The sequence below is a fragment of the Vanellus vanellus genome (genome assembly GCF_965231255.1).
Source record: "Vanellus vanellus genome assembly, chromosome: 5".
In the NCBI taxonomy this organism is placed as follows: domain Eukaryota; kingdom Metazoa; phylum Chordata; class Aves; order Charadriiformes; family Charadriidae; genus Vanellus; species Vanellus vanellus.
In genome coordinates this window covers 23,187,846-23,206,711 of record NC_138910.1, presented here as the reverse complement: position 1 = coordinate 23,206,711, position 18,866 = coordinate 23,187,846, and the positions used below count along the sequence as shown (strand labels likewise).

Here is an 18,866-nt window from a genome sequence, read left to right as displayed (position 1 = left end):
TCTAAAATGGGAAGACACTAGTACACAACTGACTGAAGAAGGTATCAGGTAGGGATATAGTACTCCTTCACAAGTAACTAGATACATTAAGGAACACAACAGATTCAAAAATGCAGATGTGCGTATTTTCAAACCTATCTTGAAAAGTCAATACTGAGGGGTGGCGTTCAAAATATTTGGCTAGTTGAACACTGTAAACTTCCAAAGGGTTCGGTAATATTATTCCCCATGTTACACAGCTTAGGCTGTAATAGGTCACAATGAAATCCTGAAGAACCTTAAAAATCACTCATAAAAGTTGCTGTAAGATTTTTGAATATAATGCTAGCAACTACTAAACTGTGAATTCTTAGTTTCACTGCAAAAAGAAAAATGTAAAGCAAAAGCATATTATAGTTCAATGACAGCCGCATCCAGAAGGTTGGTACCATCTGCGTAACATATTACACTCCCGGTACAACGGGTGTTCAATTACATATATTGGGTACACAACCAACTGAATATTAGTACTGTGGAAAAGGGCAACTATTTTCTTCCTTGTCTTTCAAGTTCTTACATTAAATTGACCAGCAGTCATTGTCACAAACCCTTTTGCCCCCTTGACACAAAATTTCACTGCAAAACCATCAAGGAAATCAGGTATATTTATAAACCCGTCCCAGGTCCATCAAAGTCAAGAAGCAAATCAACTAAGGAGTTCAGAGAAGCTGTGAAACAAATTATATGAGAAGATCAAACTGTGCTGTACAGCTTTCAAAAAGTGAAGCATGGTCAAGAGTCTATGAAAAGAAAACTGAAGTTAAAAACCTGCAAAAGCAACAGCTCCATAAACCAAATTCTGTTTTCAGATTGACACACGTAGGCCTTGCTGAATAAGCTGTTTTTAAAAGAAAGTAAAACTCACTGTGAAATGAAATGGTTGAATCCTCTGCACCATTTTTCAGGATGTAGCAAAGTAGGAGGAGGATTTCTGAAAAAAATACAAAGTTTGGGGGCTTAAAATGTAAATGTTTACTGGAATTATCTCACAGATAGTTCCTCTAGGAAGAAAATTATCAAGAAAGTAATGCTTAAATTGTCTATATGGTCCCTTTGCATGCCTGTTGGGTTTTTCGTGCTGCTGCTTGTTCACTGACAGTTCTCCTCTTTTCATGTCCTTTTCCTTTTATGTCAATACCTTTGAAGTTGGTAGTCAGTATGGCTCACAGTGCGCTTCCCAACATTTCCCTTTCAATTCACCCTGACTCAGGAAGGATCAACTGGAACTGGAATATTAACCAAACCATGACACCACTTTAGCCCTTTACCCCAGATTGCTGACTTTGACCAAAACTTTTTAAGTATGGATATCTTCATCATAAGGACTACCAAACTGTCAACAATCCAGGATTTTCAGTCCGGATTTCAATCTGTATTCAGTTTGGATGACACTGTAAACTCTAAAACTATTAAAACTACACATCATTTTTAAAATTACATTTAGCAGACAGTATTTTTACATTACATAGTAAGATGGCCTTCCGTAAGAATAATCTTTTAAACCCTGATGGGTTCCATGTTAATTGGCATATAACTACTTTCCTTTCTGACTGTTACTGTTACAGCTAAATTACATAAACATACAGAGCAAGGCTTACAGCTCATATTAAGCAGACCAATTTTTAAGCGGCTCAAATTTAAGTGGACCAATCTATAGCAGGACGTGTTCGTGAATCACATATTATATTATACTATATTATTTTCCAGCAGCTTCTTCTGCAACTTAGGACTTGGTAAGTATTGAAGTCTATTTAACTTTTTAAGATTAAACTTGTGTTTTACAAAACCTTAATGATTTGTCTTTTGCTGCAGTTGAGGGCTCAATGCAAAGGGTCACATATTACTGAACTGGCAAAAAAAAACCCATCACAGTAAGACTTATTCTACAACAGAAACACTCACTAATATTCTGGATTGTATCATGAGTCACTGTTTATACCAGGGCCACATTCCACAGCATGACACTGCTTGGAAACACCTCACAAAACAAAAAGGCAAACAATGTAAATTAGTGCTGATTGGCTTAGTAGTCTTGATTTTTTCATGCATATTCATTCAAACAGTAGTTCCATTTAACAATTACCTTCAAAAAATTGAAACAAAATGGTTTTAAATAAAATTTACAATGTGGCTTTGTAATACATGGACCATTTTTGTTCATCGTTCAAAATAAACGGAGTCATCTAATTTCACTGCAGGCTGACATGTTTTCTGAGATGAATATGTTATTACTTTTCTCTCTTGTTACAGAAGACTCAGGGAACACAATTTTTTTCATGAAGTGAAGAAATCCGAAATGTTTGAGTGATTTTCAGTGACAATAACATTTCAGGTACCAGCCTCATATGTTCACAGAATCTGATTTTTTACAAGCATAAAAAAACATAAAAAAGTATTTCTAGAGATAGTCCCAGAAAATAAACCTGTATCAAATAAAGGTAAACTTTAAAAACCTCTTTCTCTGTAATGAAAACGTTTGTTAGTCCACACATCCCACATGCATGAACTCTGCAAACAGCTTTAAGGGACAGCCAACTGGGGTTAGTATATGTTTTTATTTTGCAGGAATGGTACTCCATCTGACAATTTGGATTCTGATAAGACCAGCTTTTATTGTACTGTGAAGTACAATTTCTTTTTAGAATAATAGCAGCACTGTGTACTGAATATTTGCTGTGAAATTTTGAATTTCACTGCAAAGTAATTTGCTTTTTCAAAAGCATTCATGAAATACGTAGTTTTGTCCTTTCTGTTCACACTGTCCTTTCACGTGTTTCTGTGGTGGTAACAACGGTGCTTACAAAAAGCATATGGCTTGGAGGGTCTATTAATAATCTTGCAAGGAACTTTCTGAAAAGACACAGAGGTACTTACATTACTTGCAGATGTCATGATGGAAACAGGTAGAAAAACAGACCAGCAGAGCAGATGTCATTCAGGAAATACATTTAGTCATTCGCAGGTTAACGATCAATGGAGAAAGTAATGTTTTTAACCACACAGAATATGTTTTGTCCAGCAAATTACTAAGCAACTAAGCTGTCACAGATAGCTACTCTCTTAGAGGTGGCTGAGCATGCCACGTACCAAATCAACACAACCAAGGAACCTGTAACTCTACAGATGTTTGCTTGAGCTTGAGCTTGAAGTTTTTGTATTTGTTGCCAGAAGATACTGTTATTCTTAGTGCCTTTGTAGTAAAAACATAGAACTACTAATTCTCTGTATTTAAGTCACTAAATTGATGCTTGAGGTACCCATCTATAAAATTGAGCTGATAAACACGAACGGAACCTTAATTCATTAGCATCTGTAAAGTACATCGGATCCCCTTGATGAAAGACATTACTTAACTACGAAGCAGAAAATCGGCTCACCCTTTTCTGGCATGACAACCCATAAAGGATTTCCAGAAAGGGGCATAAGAGGGTCAGCTTCCTACCTTGGCTTTACCTAAACCACCACAAACTATTTCATGGTGACAGCAGAAAACACCACTGCTTCCATGGCACCCCCAGAGGTGGATTTCTACAGCGAGGACTCAAACTCAAGGTCTAGGATAACACAAAAAGCCAGATATGCAAGGGTAACTCACTTTAAGCTTTTTTGCAAGCACACTTTTGCAGTTTGAAATTAATAGTCCGTTAAGATATCTGCAATTCATTTCCTGCAATTCATATCAGATTAAAGAGAAAAGGTAAAACAACTCACATACGTTATCAGATGCTGAACCACAGAGATGCAACACTTGCCTCACCACTTCAGCTCAAAGATCAAACTAGGGCCAGTTTTGATTCCAGACTGTATTAAATCCAACACATAGAGTTCTATGGCTTGTGTATACTTGCACCAGCCAGCATCACTGCATTTCACCAACATCTGGCTGTTTCCACAGTCCTCAGAACACATTCGTAGAAAAACCAAAAAGCTACCTCTTGTTAGCTTGCTGACATAACTTTACTCTTTTCATATAAAATTAGAATGCTCTGCATGCAACCTTTCAATCACCCTTGCCACATATATAAGAAGCTGAAGGAAAATACTGTCTTATTTTCTTCTATAAGCGATGGAAATTGTGAGAAGTAGATATATTATTGCAACAGCGCGTATATTTGGGCCTCTCTTTTGAAAACGTCCTCTTGATGCAAGATGAGGTATCAACCATTTATTTCCCAACTTTGTGTCTTTTTTCCTCTAGTTCTTTCTACAATTCATAATTAGTCACAGAACTACACGCTCTATTTCCTTAGGCAGATGCATTGCTCTTGTGAGGAGTTTTTCTACCCTTGTATTCAGTGTTTTCCATGGTCATCCTGATGCTGTTTTTCACTGGGAGTTTTGCTTCAGTGAGGACTGCAGGACTGAGCCTGTGCAAGACAGCCCATACAGGAGCACAATGTTCCTTAGCACATGAAGACATTAGCAAGCTTATCAAGCAAGAACTGCTGCTGAATTCTGAATTATACAAACACAGTTATGTGCTGGAAATATTTTAATCTGTCGAGCTTTATGTGTTCCCTGTCATTCAGCCTGCCTCCAAAGTCACAGCTGGTAAAACAAAATCGGTCATTTTACCACAATAAGGCCAATGATGCAGCTCAGCGAGCACCACTCGTCATTACGTTAAGCTGTGAGCCTAATTACAGATCACAGATAATAGATATTTGTTGGCAACAAGAAAACAAGTATTTTCATCTTAAAATTCTTCTATAACAAATTTTAAAAAACTGAAAACACGTCTACTTTTTTTTTAAATTATTTCAGTAAACATACCCATATATTTTACAAACAGAAATCAAGACAGGGCCTCCAATGACCAAATTGCATCATCAGCCTACCACATTGTTTGTAATGAGAAATTAGCAGATGAACATCCAACACCTGTCACCATGAACAGGCTCTGGCAATCACAGACCCGTACACACATGTGAATTATTTTTCTAGCAGACTGAAGAGACAGTAGTTCTGTTGACAGTTGCCTAGGTTTATACATAGACAGTTTTTACATGAAATTAAACCATTCATACATATTTCAAAAAAACTACGTGAAACAGACATAGAAAAAGCAGGACAACCACACATAATAATGAGATTTCCCTACAAAATGTTAGATAAAACAAATGCTTTCTATTAAAATACGTGAATAATTGACATTAATTAATACCTGACAAATACTCATACAAGCTTAAATTTATGCCACTCCAAAGCATCCCCACCTTGGGTAATCCTCCAAAAATCATAGAATCATAGAATGGTTTAGGTTGGAAAGGACCTTGAAGATCATCGAGTTCCAACCCCCTGCCATAGGCAGGGACACCTCTCACTAGACCAGGTTGCCCAAAGCCACATCCAGCCTGGCCTTGAACACCTCCAGGGATGGGGCCTCAACAACCTCTCTGAGCAACCTGTTCCAGTGCCTTACCACCCTCAAAGTGAAAAACTTCTTCCTAATGTTTAATCTGAGCCTGCACTCTTCTAGTTTAAAGCCATTTCCCCTCGACCTCAAACCAGGACATCGCCCTAGTAAAAAGTCCTTCCCAGCTCTCCTGTAGGCCCCCTTTAGGTACTGGAAGGCCGCAATAAGATCTCCCTGGAGCCTTCTGTTCTCCAGGCTGAACAGCCCCAACTCTCTCAGCCTCTCCTAAAAGGAGAGGTGCTCTAGCCCTTGGATCATCCTCGTGGCTCTCCTCTGGACACGCTCCAGCAGGTCCATGTCCTTCTTATGTTCATCCAGTTCATCCACAGCTAGATGCAGTACTCCAGGTGGGGCCTCACGAGAGTGGAGTAGAGGGGCAGAATCACCTCCTTTGACCTGCTGGCCACACTTCTTTTGATGCAGCCCAGGATACGGTTGGCCTTCTGGGCTGCGTTCACACATTTCTGGCTCATGTTGAGCTTCTCGTCAATCAGCACACCCAGGTCCTTCTTCTCAGAGCTGCTCTCCAGCCATTCCCCACTGAGCCTGTATTTGTGCTTGGGATTGCCCCGACCCAGATGTAAGACCTTGCACTTGGCCTTGTTGAACTGCGTGAGGTTGGCTTGGGCCCACCTCTCCAGCCTCTCCAGGTCCCTCTGGATGGCATCCCTCCCCTCCAGCCTGTCTACCTCGCCAAAGAGCTTGGCGTCATCAGCAAACCTGCTGAGGGTGCACTTGACCCCACTGTCCATGTCGCCCACAAAGATGTTGAACAGTTCAGGTCCCAGTACCGACCCCTGAGGAACATCACTCATCACTGGTCTCCACTTGGACATTGAGCCGTTGACTGCAACTCTTTGAGTGCGACCGTCCAGCCAGTTCTTTATCCACCAAGTGGTCCATTTGTTGAATCCATGTCTCTTCAATTTAGAGACCAGGATATCGTGTGGGACAGTGTCAAACACTTTGCACAAGTCCAAGTAGATGACATCAGTTTGTCTTCCCTTGTCCACTGCCACTGTAACCCCTTTGTAGACGGCCACCAAATTTGTCAGGCATGACTTGCCCTTGGTGAAGCCATGCTGGCTGTCACCAATCACCTCCTTGTTTTCTACGTGCCTCAACAGAGTTTCCAGGAGGATCTGCTCCATGATCTTGCCAGGCACAGAGGTGAGACTGACTGGCCTGTAGTTTCCTGGGTCTACCTTGTTTCCTTTTTTGAAAATAGGAGTTATGTTTCCCCTTTTCCAGTTCGCAGGAACCTCGCCAGACTGCCACGACTTCTCAAATATGATGGCTAGTGGCTTAGCGACCTCATCTGCTAGCTCCCTCAGGACCCGCGGATGTATCTCGTCAGGTCCCATGAACTTGTGCACCTTCAGATTCCTCAGGTGGTCTCGCACTTGATCTTCACCTACAGTGGGCCGTTCTCCATTTTCCCAATCCTCATCTTTGCATTCTGCGTCATGGGTAGTGTGGCTGCAGTCCTTGCCAGTAAAGACTGAGGCAAAAAAGTCATTGAGTACCTCAGCTCTGTCTCTGTCCCGGGTAACCAGTTCTTGCGTTTCCTTCTGGAGAGGGCCCACAGTTTCCCTAGTCTTTCTTTTCTCACTGACATACTTAAAGAAGGATTTTTTTGTTTGTCTTGATGTCCCTGGCCAGATTTAGTTCTATCTGGGCTTTTGCTTGTCTAACTGATCCCTGGCTGCTCAAACTATTCCTCTGTATACCTCCCAGGCTACCCGCCCCTGTTTCCACTCCCTATAGACCTCCTTTTTCCTTTTGGTCATGTCCAGGAGCTCCTTGTTCATCCGAGCAAGCCTCCTGGCTTTTCTGCCTGCCTTCCTCTTTGTAGGGATGCATCGCTCCTGAGCTTGAAGGAGGTGGTCCTTGAATATCAACCAAACTTCTTGGAGCCCACTTCCCTCCAGCACTTCATCCCATGGCACCGCACAAAGCAGATTCTTCAAGAGGCCAAAGTGAGCTCTCCCAAAGTCAAGGGTGGTCAGCCTGCTGCGCACCTTCCTTGCTGCCTCGAGGATCTCAAACTCAACCATTTCATGGTCACTACAGCCTAGGCTACCCTTGAGTTTGATACTGTCTACCAGCCCCTCCTTGTTGGTAAGAACAAGATCCAGCATTGTTTCCTTGTTTGCTCCTCAAGCACTTGGAGAAGGAACTTGTCGTCAATGCAATCCAAGAACCTCCTGGATTGCCTATGCCTGGCTGTGTTACCCTTCCAACAGATGTCAGGGCGGTTGAAGTCACCCATGAGAACCAGGGTCTGTGAACGTGATGCCGCCCCTATCTGTCTATAGAGGGCTTCATCCACTCGGTCTTCTTGGTCGGGTGGCCTGTAGCACACCCCCACTGTAATGTCCCCTGCTCCCGATTTCCCTTTAACCCTGACCCATAGGCTCTCACTTGGCTCTTTATCCATCCCTAGGCTGAGCTCCATGCATTCCAGCTGCTCCTTCACATATAAGGCAACACTGCCTCCTCGTTTCCCTTGTCTGTCTCTCCTGAAGAGCCTGTAGCCTTCCATGGCAACACTCCAGTCATAGGAGTCATCCCACCAAGTTTCTACGATGCCAATGAGATCATAGCCTTGAAGGCATGCACACATCTCTAGCTCCTCCTGTTTGTTCCCCGTGCTCCATGCATTTGCATAGAGGCACTTCAGCCGTGTCTTCGTTGAGGCTGACTTGGCTGGAGCAGCTGTAATTACTTTGCGCTGCTCTCCAAGCGGGATTCCTGTGCTGTGTATTAACGGTGCCTCCCCATTGGCTCCTGTTGGTCCAGGAGCTCCTGGCTTGTCTACATAAGACTTTGAGCATGACAAAAATAACTAGGCAATTATCAACAGGGCTCAGAGGATTTCATAATGCACCCAGTTTGTGGCCCATTGGAATCAATAAGGGGTTTCCACTGATCTGAATGACAAATTCAGATTCTTAACACTCTCCCATTCATCTGTCTCCTACTAAAGGCTACTCAAGTTTGAGTGACTTCCAGCAACATATTGCACAAAAGTCCACTCAGCAGGAAGCAGGGTACTGTATTCAGCCCTGTAAGGTTAAGAGAGAAACTGTAGACTTTAGGTGCCTGCAGGAGTGGAGAATCAGCACAAAATCCTCCATGTATACAGAGAGAGGCCTTTGAAGTTGCCTTTTAGGTCAGTGGAAAGCTGTCATTGATCTGAATGCTGCTGCATAAATCCTCCATGGTTGGGAACCGCAGTAGCCCATTGCCTCAAGAGACCAGAAGATCAGAAAGAATACAGGGCCTACAAGAAAACGGAAAGCCATGTCAGAAGCATGGGATCTGGGCGAAACGACTCCAGGTCTAAAGCAATTGTCTGCCCATTGAGTTGATCTAGGGGATTCCAAAGGCAATTGAACATCCTTTCCTCAAAACGCCTGGAACTGTGTATACCGTATCTCCCATAAGTCTTTTTAACCAGCTCTATAAGCAAGGCATTCCCACGCCTATCCAGCCTACAAGGCATGAACCGTATGTTGAGACTGTATGTACCAAATCACAGCAAATGAAACAGCTGGAAAAGGCGGTAGCTCCTCACATCATCTTTAACTTCTTAGGGCTCAGCACAGTTACATAAACCTTTCTCAAGCAAGGGAACAGCCAAATGCCAGATCATAGTACTGTCACTATGCTATTAGGGGCACCAGCAAAATTATCCTTATTCTGTGAGAGCAAAGGACTCCTGCCAAATTCACTCTCTAGACACCTTCTCACTGGCAACTGACTCACTTCAAAATAGTTTCTCCACTCCTTCCCTTTTCTCCGAAAGGACTGCTTTCCTTGTGTAAATGTTCAGTTCAAAACTGTTAATATACGATTCAATTTCTTACCTTCTAGAATATCAAAAGCATATATCTATTCAAATCATGTGTAAGTGCCTTAATTCTAACACGGGTATGCTGCTTTAAACCAAGATCAAAACCTACTGAGGGAAAAGAATCAGTTAAGAGGAAGCAGAACACAAGACATTACCACCTCATTGCTGAAACAAAAATATTCTTCTTGCTGAAGTATTTTACTGTCTTTTAATCACAGAGACAGAGTTAGCTGATACTTCCCTCTTTACTGGCATGGATGCTCTTTATTTTCCATAGGCCATACGCAGTTACAGAAGTCTGGACTGAATCCAACAGCCTATGATAAATTTATATTGAGTTGAAAGTTAAACAGACAAATATAACTAAGAGACTGTAAGATCCTAATTACTTGAAAGGGTTGAGAGTCCCAATCCAGATTTTAAGCTTTTTTTTGTAATACAGGGTCCTGATCTAGTAAAATACAAACTGGGTATCTGTTTTCACTCTTTCTCAGAAGAGAATGACGGCTATATGTCTTGTAACACATAAATACACATTTGTCCCCTTTTGCTGGTGATTTTACATGACTATTTATTTATTTTGCTGCCACTAAATAGGTGACTTAGCAGATTAACAATGAGACATGGGTTCAGCTACAAAACAAATACAAATCCACAAATGAACAAAATGTCAACTACTCCTTTAAAACATACTAAAACCAAGATTTATTCTCAAGTCTCCAGCTTAGAATATTTCATCAGTCAGCATAATAATGAGCAAAAATAAATGGTAAAAGGTAGTCAGTTCCAGAATTATGCACAAATCTCCTTTTGATTTTCAAGATTCGCTTTGTGCATCACCAAAAGAAAAGCGCTTCAGGAAGAATATAAAGAGGCTGTCAAAAGAAACCTTCTAAGAAACCTCCTTCACATGAACAATCCTGTTTCAAAATGGTATATATCTGACAAATTAAAAGTCACCTTTAAAGTAATGAGTATGGACAGAAATAACGTGCTAAGCACATTAAATTATTTTGAAGGTCAAATAATACCCTTCAGAAAATGTATTAAAACAAATCTCAATTATATAATTTTTTAGCTCATACACACAGAAAGAAAATGGATGAAAAAGTATTGCAAAGTGTTCTGCTTGGGAACATCTGGATTATCTTTGACTTTTCCCTTGAACACTGCAATTCACAGGCCACTGGTTTCAGTCAGATTTGGCAGCTGCAAGGTTTCATTTGCCTTTTTCAGGACTTGACAAGGCATCATTTATTTCTGTCATTTACTCTTCAGTTTCCAGTTTCAGTTTCTGGCTTCACTGAGACAGAAACAAGTATTTTATTTCAGAAATATTTTTGGATGGAGGTGAAAACATACAGCTTTGCATTCCAGTAGTCAAAAACACATTCAAAACAAATATTTAGCATAATCAAATTATAGTTATGCTTTTTCATCTCATTTATACACAAAAGTTGCAGAGAGCTAAAGAGGCGCTAGCAAATTAACAGCAATTGAAACAGAGGAAGTAATATTAGAGATTTTTACTTATAACCAGTTCACATCTTTACTGCAATGTAGTGTTTTGCTTTTCTATTAAAACCATTGCTCTGTGAATTCGCAAAGCAGGAGAATGTCAGTTGCCAAAGAAATAAAAATGGGGCAGTAATACTTCTGTGCCTGACTGAAATACATATGGTGTTGTCTAGACATTACACTTCTGTAGCCGGAATATTAAAATACTGCAATTACACCGCATATTTGTAGAGTTGTATAGGAAAGTAAAATACCTGTTAAAATCTGAAAGGGAAAATCCCACAGACAAATTTCTAAGGACAAGTCCTGAATCATACCTTTCGAACTCCCACTGTACATCAGCCAGTTTAAGAGGCCTGAGTACGCCACCTGCCCGAAGGCACTGCCCAGTAGAGCAGATCCACTGTTGGACAGCTAATAGTTGGCTCAGCAAGAGGAAGACTTAGAGGGATGACGCAAACTATTTCTTTTAAAAAGTGGAGGAAGATTGCCAAGGGAAGACCTAGACAATTTGGAGTCTGACACAGACCTTGGTCACCCTAGTTCTGTGCTCCTGATGAGACCTGCTCCTGCCCAGGACCCCCACAGCAGCAAAGGCCCTGCCATACCACTGTAAGTCGGCCAACAGGCTTCACATTGCCCTGGACGCACAAGGTAACACAGGCTACCCATGATTTTCCAACTGGCTGGGACATGCTTTTTGGGGCCCTTCTCTCAACCAAGTGTAAAATGAGTTAATCACATTACTCCCACGAAAAGGTGGACTTGCTTCACAGAACCACAGAAGTGATTTTGTCACTTTTGCTTCTTCTTTACTTTCATTTCTTTGTCTGACTAATTTAGCTCTTATTTTCAAAGAGGAAGACACCTTCTTATCCTTCCATTTCACAGGGGGCAGCCTCTTCTTAGTTGAGGCCCTATAGAAATACAAATAAACCTAACAGTAACCCATAAAAGAAGTTTATTACCATATGCTTGATGTGGCCGGTACTGAATATGAAATTCAATCATTACACTTGACAAAAGCAAGCACTTAAACTCTGCATTCTCAACGGAAAACAAGGATTACTCCTTATTTGTACTTTATGACTCAAAGCTTACTTACTGTTTTCAGTTTAGTCTGGTTTATAGCATTGTAAGAACTGATATTATTCTGATAGCCCTACCAGTCTGGTTCAGAAATGAATGCTTATAGAGGGAATACATTAGTTAATGGTGGCATATTTCCAATGGACCATTAGGAGGATCGTTATAAAAATTCTGAAGTAATAGACTGAATAAATGCTGAAGTGTAAAGAAATGTACAAGATGTGCAAGAGTACCATTTTTTTTTTAAAAAAGGTATTATCATTTAAGGTAATATGCCTTCTGAGCATGAAGACTCTATGTGGATTGGAATTTCTTTGTTCCCTCTTCTATTCCATCCAATAAACTTTATTTTAAAACACTTGAATTTTTGTCTGCTTTTTAAAAAAAAAAAAAGAAACTTTGGAATCTCTGTAGATTATAATTGGAGTTAAGACTAATAAACACAGTATGATAAACATGAAGAATTTATTCATTATAAAAGTCCTGTGACAGCAATTCAAATAAACCCTCTTTTATGCAGAACTAAATGATGATAATATCAATAAGACCATATTCCAATAACCCTGTAAGACGTTAACTTAAAACTCACGTATCTCTTGAAAGAACTGGGCAAGCTATGGAAAATACCCTGGAAAAAATATTGACCCACACAAGCTAGGGCATTTAGGAAAGGATGAAGGTAATTAAAATAAATTTAAGGCAAGAAGCACTAATAGTGCAAGTAATGTGTTACACAGCAATTAAGTGATGCAATGAGAGAAAAAAATAAACTAAACAACTACAAAGCCAAAATATCCAAACATCATGGAACGCATGAAAATCAAGAGGGGTGATTTTTTTAATGCAAGATGCATGTTGAATACTCTAGGGTAAGCTTTGCAAAGAAGCATCTCATAGATAAGTTAACACATTGAGAGAAAAAGAAGAGTTGAAAGGAGCAATGGTAAACGACAGACATAGGACAAGGGATTGTTCTGAATGTAGAAGGGAACATCTTGGCAAAAGGAAAGACAAGACAATGCCAAGATTGAAAAAAATATCAAAGGAGTAACACAATGATAAGAGCAAGAAGTAAAAATGAGAAGTAAAAAGTAAAAATGAGAGACAAAAAAGAAGATGAAGACAAGCAAACCAAAATCCCCAAAGGCAAAAATACAGTATTCTCTCAAAAAAAAACCCCAAAACCCAACCCCACAGGCACCATTCACTAAACACTTAGAGAGGACCAAAGAGGACAGAAGTGAGAAAGTAAGAAGGTTAGCAGAGAGATGATTAAAATATTTAAAGTAGGATAGTAATGAAACATGGAAGAAAAAAGAGCTGACATAAATCCTTCTGTGTGGGATACACACATTTTTTTAGCTGTCTTTTTCTATAGTAAGGATTAAGACACCGAATAAGAATCTGAATCATAGCACTGTTTTACCTTTAAAACATTCAAAACCATTAGCTATGTATGTTCAAAATAAAGTCAGGTGGTATCAACAAGCAATCACTCTATTTCCTCAACAAATCTGGGAAAAAATGCATTTGTATCCTTTTGGAAAGACTGAAATTTTCTGGCACCTACCAACAATATAACTATACAGTCGTGTCTTCCCTGCTTTTTCTGAAGTGCAGAGTTCTGACAAAGCTCTACTGAGATACTCCCAACTGAATAGACCAAGAAGTTAATTTTTTCTGAAAGGGAGCTCTCACAAAGAGCTTTATGGTTTGTTTGAGTTGGGTGGGCACTATCTGCATCTGTGGAGTCTTTAAAAAGTCAAGAGGAAGACTTGAATATCCAATACAGGAAACAATGAAATTAAACAAAACAAAACAAAACAAACCCCAACCGAAACTTTAAAATAAACCAACGGTGAAGTAAAATATATTTATACCAATAAAAACAGAGGTTATAATATGGAACACAATTCTTCCTTCCTTCCTGAATTTCCTCTCAGTAATTAATTATGAGAAACTAAGAGGTGATTATATACGTGTTGACATGACGTGAGCACTCAATTTTAAATAACACATAGAATAGCTAAACACAGAAGAAAATGACACTTTCATCAAATCAGATCTCTGTGTTTTTTTTCCACTGTAAGATGTTTTCTATTCTTTTTGTTTCCCCAGACAGTTCAAGCAGATGCTGCCTGTAAAAGTCTGACGCGTTTTCATGCTGGCAACAGATCATGGATCATCAACTTGCCCAATAAAGTTATCTTATTGTAATTCAGAACATCCTTACCCAGCACTTGTTCTAATACGGGAACAGTCTGATAAGAGGAAATCTGATATAATCTATACTGTGAATGAAGGAAACCTAGAAGTTACATTTTGGCTAATTTAACCAAACTAAACAGCATAAAGTCAAATCACTGTAGTCAGCCAGGTAGAAAGACGAAAGCTGTTACTAATATTTTTTTCCCCAATGTTCTCAGAGACTGTGGTGCTGGATGCCAAAGCACAGATACCAACTCTCTCAAGAGGAGAAATGTTCCTTTCCCTTGCCCCCTCAAGCTACTGAAGCAAGATTTGCACAAAAAAAAAACCCTAAGTGCTCCCTTTCCAAAAGCACAAGAATTGCCTCCCCTGTTCCCTTAGACGTATCTTTTAATTTTTTTCCTAAATACAACTTGCAGTCATTTGATCTCATAATTTATTTGCCAAGTAGATTAAAGTGCCTGTCTTAAATACCTATATTAACTGGGGCTATGCTCAAGCTGCCTGTAACTTTCTTTTGGATATATTATAAAAATACTGACACTCTTTTTCAATAAAACATAGTTCTCTTTAAAAATAATTACACCTCTCCCAGAAAATTCACTTGGTTTTGATCAGTTTTACCAGCTTCTTTTTCAGTCTTCTAGCCTAGTTTTATACCTTTTGCATATTTTCAATGCTGTTTTTGAAGGGTTACTAACAACACTGGACAAATTAGTCCAGTGACTGTCTCATTCAGACTGTGTAAGTAAGTGAATTATCCTGTTTATTATTTGAATTCCCCTTTATACACCTGAATGGATGAAGTGAACCTTTTTACCACAGCACAGACTAATGCAGACTGCAAAGGACCTCAGGAGGTCTCTGCTCCAACCTCCTGCTCAAAGCAGGGTCAGCTATGAGTTCAGGTCAGGTTTCTCAGGGCTTTATCAAGTCAGGTCTTCATTTTCAGTCAATTTTCAACAAGGATTCTTAAGATATCATCAAACTCGGTGCTTTGAAACCCACCCCTTGAACATGGCCTTGTATCGCTACATGCCTAAGATCACATTTAGCTCCATATAAATACTGATGCTATTACAGAACCGATGTACAGACCAATTCACCATGCCTTCATCATTATTTACCACGTTCTTCCTCCTCATTTTCCCTTCTCCATTCCCTGCCTGCTATTTCTTCAAACACCACCACTGTAACCTTTGTGAACGTAGCATCACACAGTCATTTAATCTGCCTACATTTCAGTTTGTTCATATGTAAAATGTGGTCTCCCTGCACAGAATGCGGTATTTGATGTATTTCCTGGGAGTTTTTCTTGGCCTCAGAAGGTGGTGAAAATGTGCATCTCCTGGCAGAACTCTGGAGAGAAGATGCACCACAACTGTAATCTCAATGGCCTTTCATTATCATAAAATAAACCCACTGAAATCATTATTAACTCCCTGAATACTGTAGCTATAAAGATTTATAACCAATGTCTACTCCAATAAATATTTCTTTGTAATTTTTTATGAGTTTTAACTTATGATTACACCTGTGATAGGAAAGAAATATAAGACACTAATTGCTAATATTAAATGTGTAGTTATGCATAGTGCATTATTACTGCATTAATCATGAGTAATGATGAAATATACTGCTTAGAATTTAACATTCATCAAAGCGATAACTGTAACAAGCAAATCAATAATTTTCAAAGCGCTGCTCCTTTTCCCCAAATATGTTTGCAAATAGTGTGATTACTTGTTATTGCATATTTCTCAAAATTACGTCAGAGGGCAAAGCACATAGGCATTTGGAGACTTTTTATTAGAAAAATAAAATAACCAAGGCACATTCATTACAATCCTAAGGATAATTACAATCTTGCTAGAATGTGACTAGTATCTAAAAAGTTTGTCTTTCTTTTTCTTCTGCTTCTATCAGTCAGTGAATTAATTCCTTTACAAATATGACATCAATATGCTATTTCTGAGAAAGGCATCTGTTTTTCAATTACATCCCATGAAAGTCTGTGGTACCATGAAATGTACGAGGTGCCTTATTCTCTCTGCAATACCAAACTATGTGAAAGGATTATCTTTTTTCGTGCAAAAATCTAATTTAATTTACTTGGATCAATTCATTCTGTGATGTGGGCTACTGAACTCTGACATAAACCATAGGCTATAAAGTATGTTTTGGAAACCCACAGGGCTATTATTTTCCTTCAAACATCAAGTTCTAACTTGTATCTATAAGGCACAAGTATGGCAAGTTGCCTGCACACCGACTGCCCTGCAAAATCATAAGCTGAGCGTGCAATAGCTCAATAGAACACAAGTGTGTATTTTGCGTGTCCAGCAAAATGGGTAAAGATGAATGCAAAAGAAAAAGGAAGTGTTTGGCAAAGTAGACATCACAGGTAAAACATGCAAGTTTTAGGAATGCAAATTTATACATGCATTTCTAAGTTGCCAACTGATGTGGCCTTAACCTAAGATAGTGTTCCAGACTTAAACTAAAACACAACTTTTTTGCAGCCCCCCGCCCTCCTACCTCTATGAATGACAGATAAGGGTTATCACTATTTCATAGTAAAATACCTCTCTCTAAAATTGAGCCACACATGGATGAGAAACTGTGAACATCCTCCCTGTCAGCATTATGGCTCCAACCCCACATAACTTTCCCATCACAGAGCAATTATGAAGGGGACCACAGGTTTTTCTGCTATGCAACAAGGCTTCAAATGGCACCTTCCCCAAGACCCACAGCAGAAAACAAAACCCCAACCTCTCTGGACATGCTTGACCACTCTTGATTGGCACAACCACAAGGTGAGCTAGGCTGATTAAAGATGTTTCATAGCCAGGAAGTCTAAGGGAATCATTTATCCAGCGTACTCCTCAGGCAGCACTGACGACAAGTCTCTTATGAACCTTCCCTTGAGGAAGTTAGATGTGGGAACACCATGTGTCCTCAACCGTGGGCGAGTCCTATCCCCCAAAACAACACAGTGCAATTTCCAGCCTCTACATGCAGTTTCAATACTTGGTATTTGTGGCCAGCAAAAGGAATTCAATGAAGAATTCAATTTTCCTTCTTTCCAGTATTTGGAGAATTTAACACAGTGACTAAGGCTTCATTTACCTTCAGCTGTTTCAGAGAGAAAAAGGAAAAAGAAAAAGGAAAAAGAAAAAGGAAAAAAAAAAACCAAACGCAAAAGCCATGAGTTTACACAATTTAAATCCTGATGGACCATTTTAAAAGGGAAGCAGAATGCAATTTTAACAGACCCTAAATAGTCTGCTTCATGCATGCTCACTTAATGCCGAATCACGACATTCTTAAAATTTCAAGCAGGGAAACCTGCTCTGGTTACCTTGGTGATAAACTAAAGACAAAAATTGCACATAATTGTTGCTGATGTCACTGCTCCCAATTGTTTCCAAGGTTACAGAGTACCTCAAATAATTGTGATGTTTCATTTCTCGACTGTATTGGAAGCCCATTTTCTGTTCTCAGTAAATTGTTTAGTGCTGCAGGTAATCTATCTAAACCTTATCTAATAGGCATCAGCAGCCTCTCAGCAACCTTTGGTAATGATGTAGATTTATATGTTGAAAACGTAGCTACCTAGTTCTTTACTGAGCAATTTGACTACTAGATTATCTCAATTATTTTTATCCTAAGAATCTATTTCCATAACAAAGTATATTAATCAATCATATAAAAATATCTGAACAGCAAATGTCTTACTGCAAAGCAATATTACATATGAATTATCTACCTGGAAGGAAGCTGTTCTCTTGGCTGAATGGTGGAAAATTGGCTGTTAACTATTTATAACTGACTGATTTTTCCCACCGTCTTCAAGCTCATTTTAAATGCAAAGCACAAGTATTTTGCTGTACTAAAAAAATTCAGCCATGCTACATCTTCCCTATTGCAACCTCCAGTTTACCATGCACCATAGCATGAATCTCCTTTAAAATCAGTAACTACTATATGGAAGGACTACTCTGCTACCCTCACAGTATTACTGCCTCAGGACAACTACAGACAATGCTGTTAAGTACTGTAGTGTGTATGAATTGACAAGAAATAGGGAGCAGTTTTGAAAACACACTAAACACAATGTATTTTTAGTCTACAATAATAAAAGCAAGACTTTGTAGCTCAGATCTATCCCCTAAATCTAACTGAGCCACATTTCAAATCCTCACTTCTGAAGGAGACAACGGGTAGCAGATGTCCATCTCCCACCTCTCCTCCTGCTGGATGTGCCCTTCATCACTTGACTGTTCTCAGACTGCAGGGCTTGACCTTGTCAGCATGAAATTTTCCACTAGAGCAAAACAAAATGGCACTTACTGTATCTTAGCAGTCTGTTATTACTTATGCAATGGATTTTGAAAAGTAATAATTTACTTTAGAAACTGGTTGACTAAAACAGTTTATGTGCATTTAATGCATGAAATTAACTCCATACGGAGTCACTGAAAACATCTGTCGGGCATCTCAGCTTCTACCTAGAGTTCAGAGAGGGTTAGAGTGCAGCACAGAGCATATAACAGAATATCAGAGGTGTCTCTTTTTTGTTTGCTCAGAAAATGGCTGAAAGCTAAGCATGTTTATTTTCATGATTATTCACTTGAGTTTCTCAATGAATTCATTTCAGCTGCATCCATTTTAGCTCTTCGGTGTGTAATTCCCATGAATGTTCTAGCAACAAATACACTGGCAGGAATGTTT

General features: G+C 39.4%; 1 protein-coding gene across 1 annotated transcript in view; it reads right to left on the bottom strand.

The window, feature by feature from the left end:
• MYO3B (myosin IIIB) overlaps positions 1-18,866 on the bottom strand; it is a gene marked incomplete at both ends in the record, with an annotated part of 214,491 nt that overhangs the window by 132,692 nt on the left and 62,933 nt on the right. The window contains one exon of the mRNA XM_082483458.1: positions 905-970. Within this exon, the coding sequence (XP_082339584.1) occupies positions 905-970 (66 nt within the window). The remainder of the gene's footprint in view (positions 1-904; positions 971-18,866) is intronic.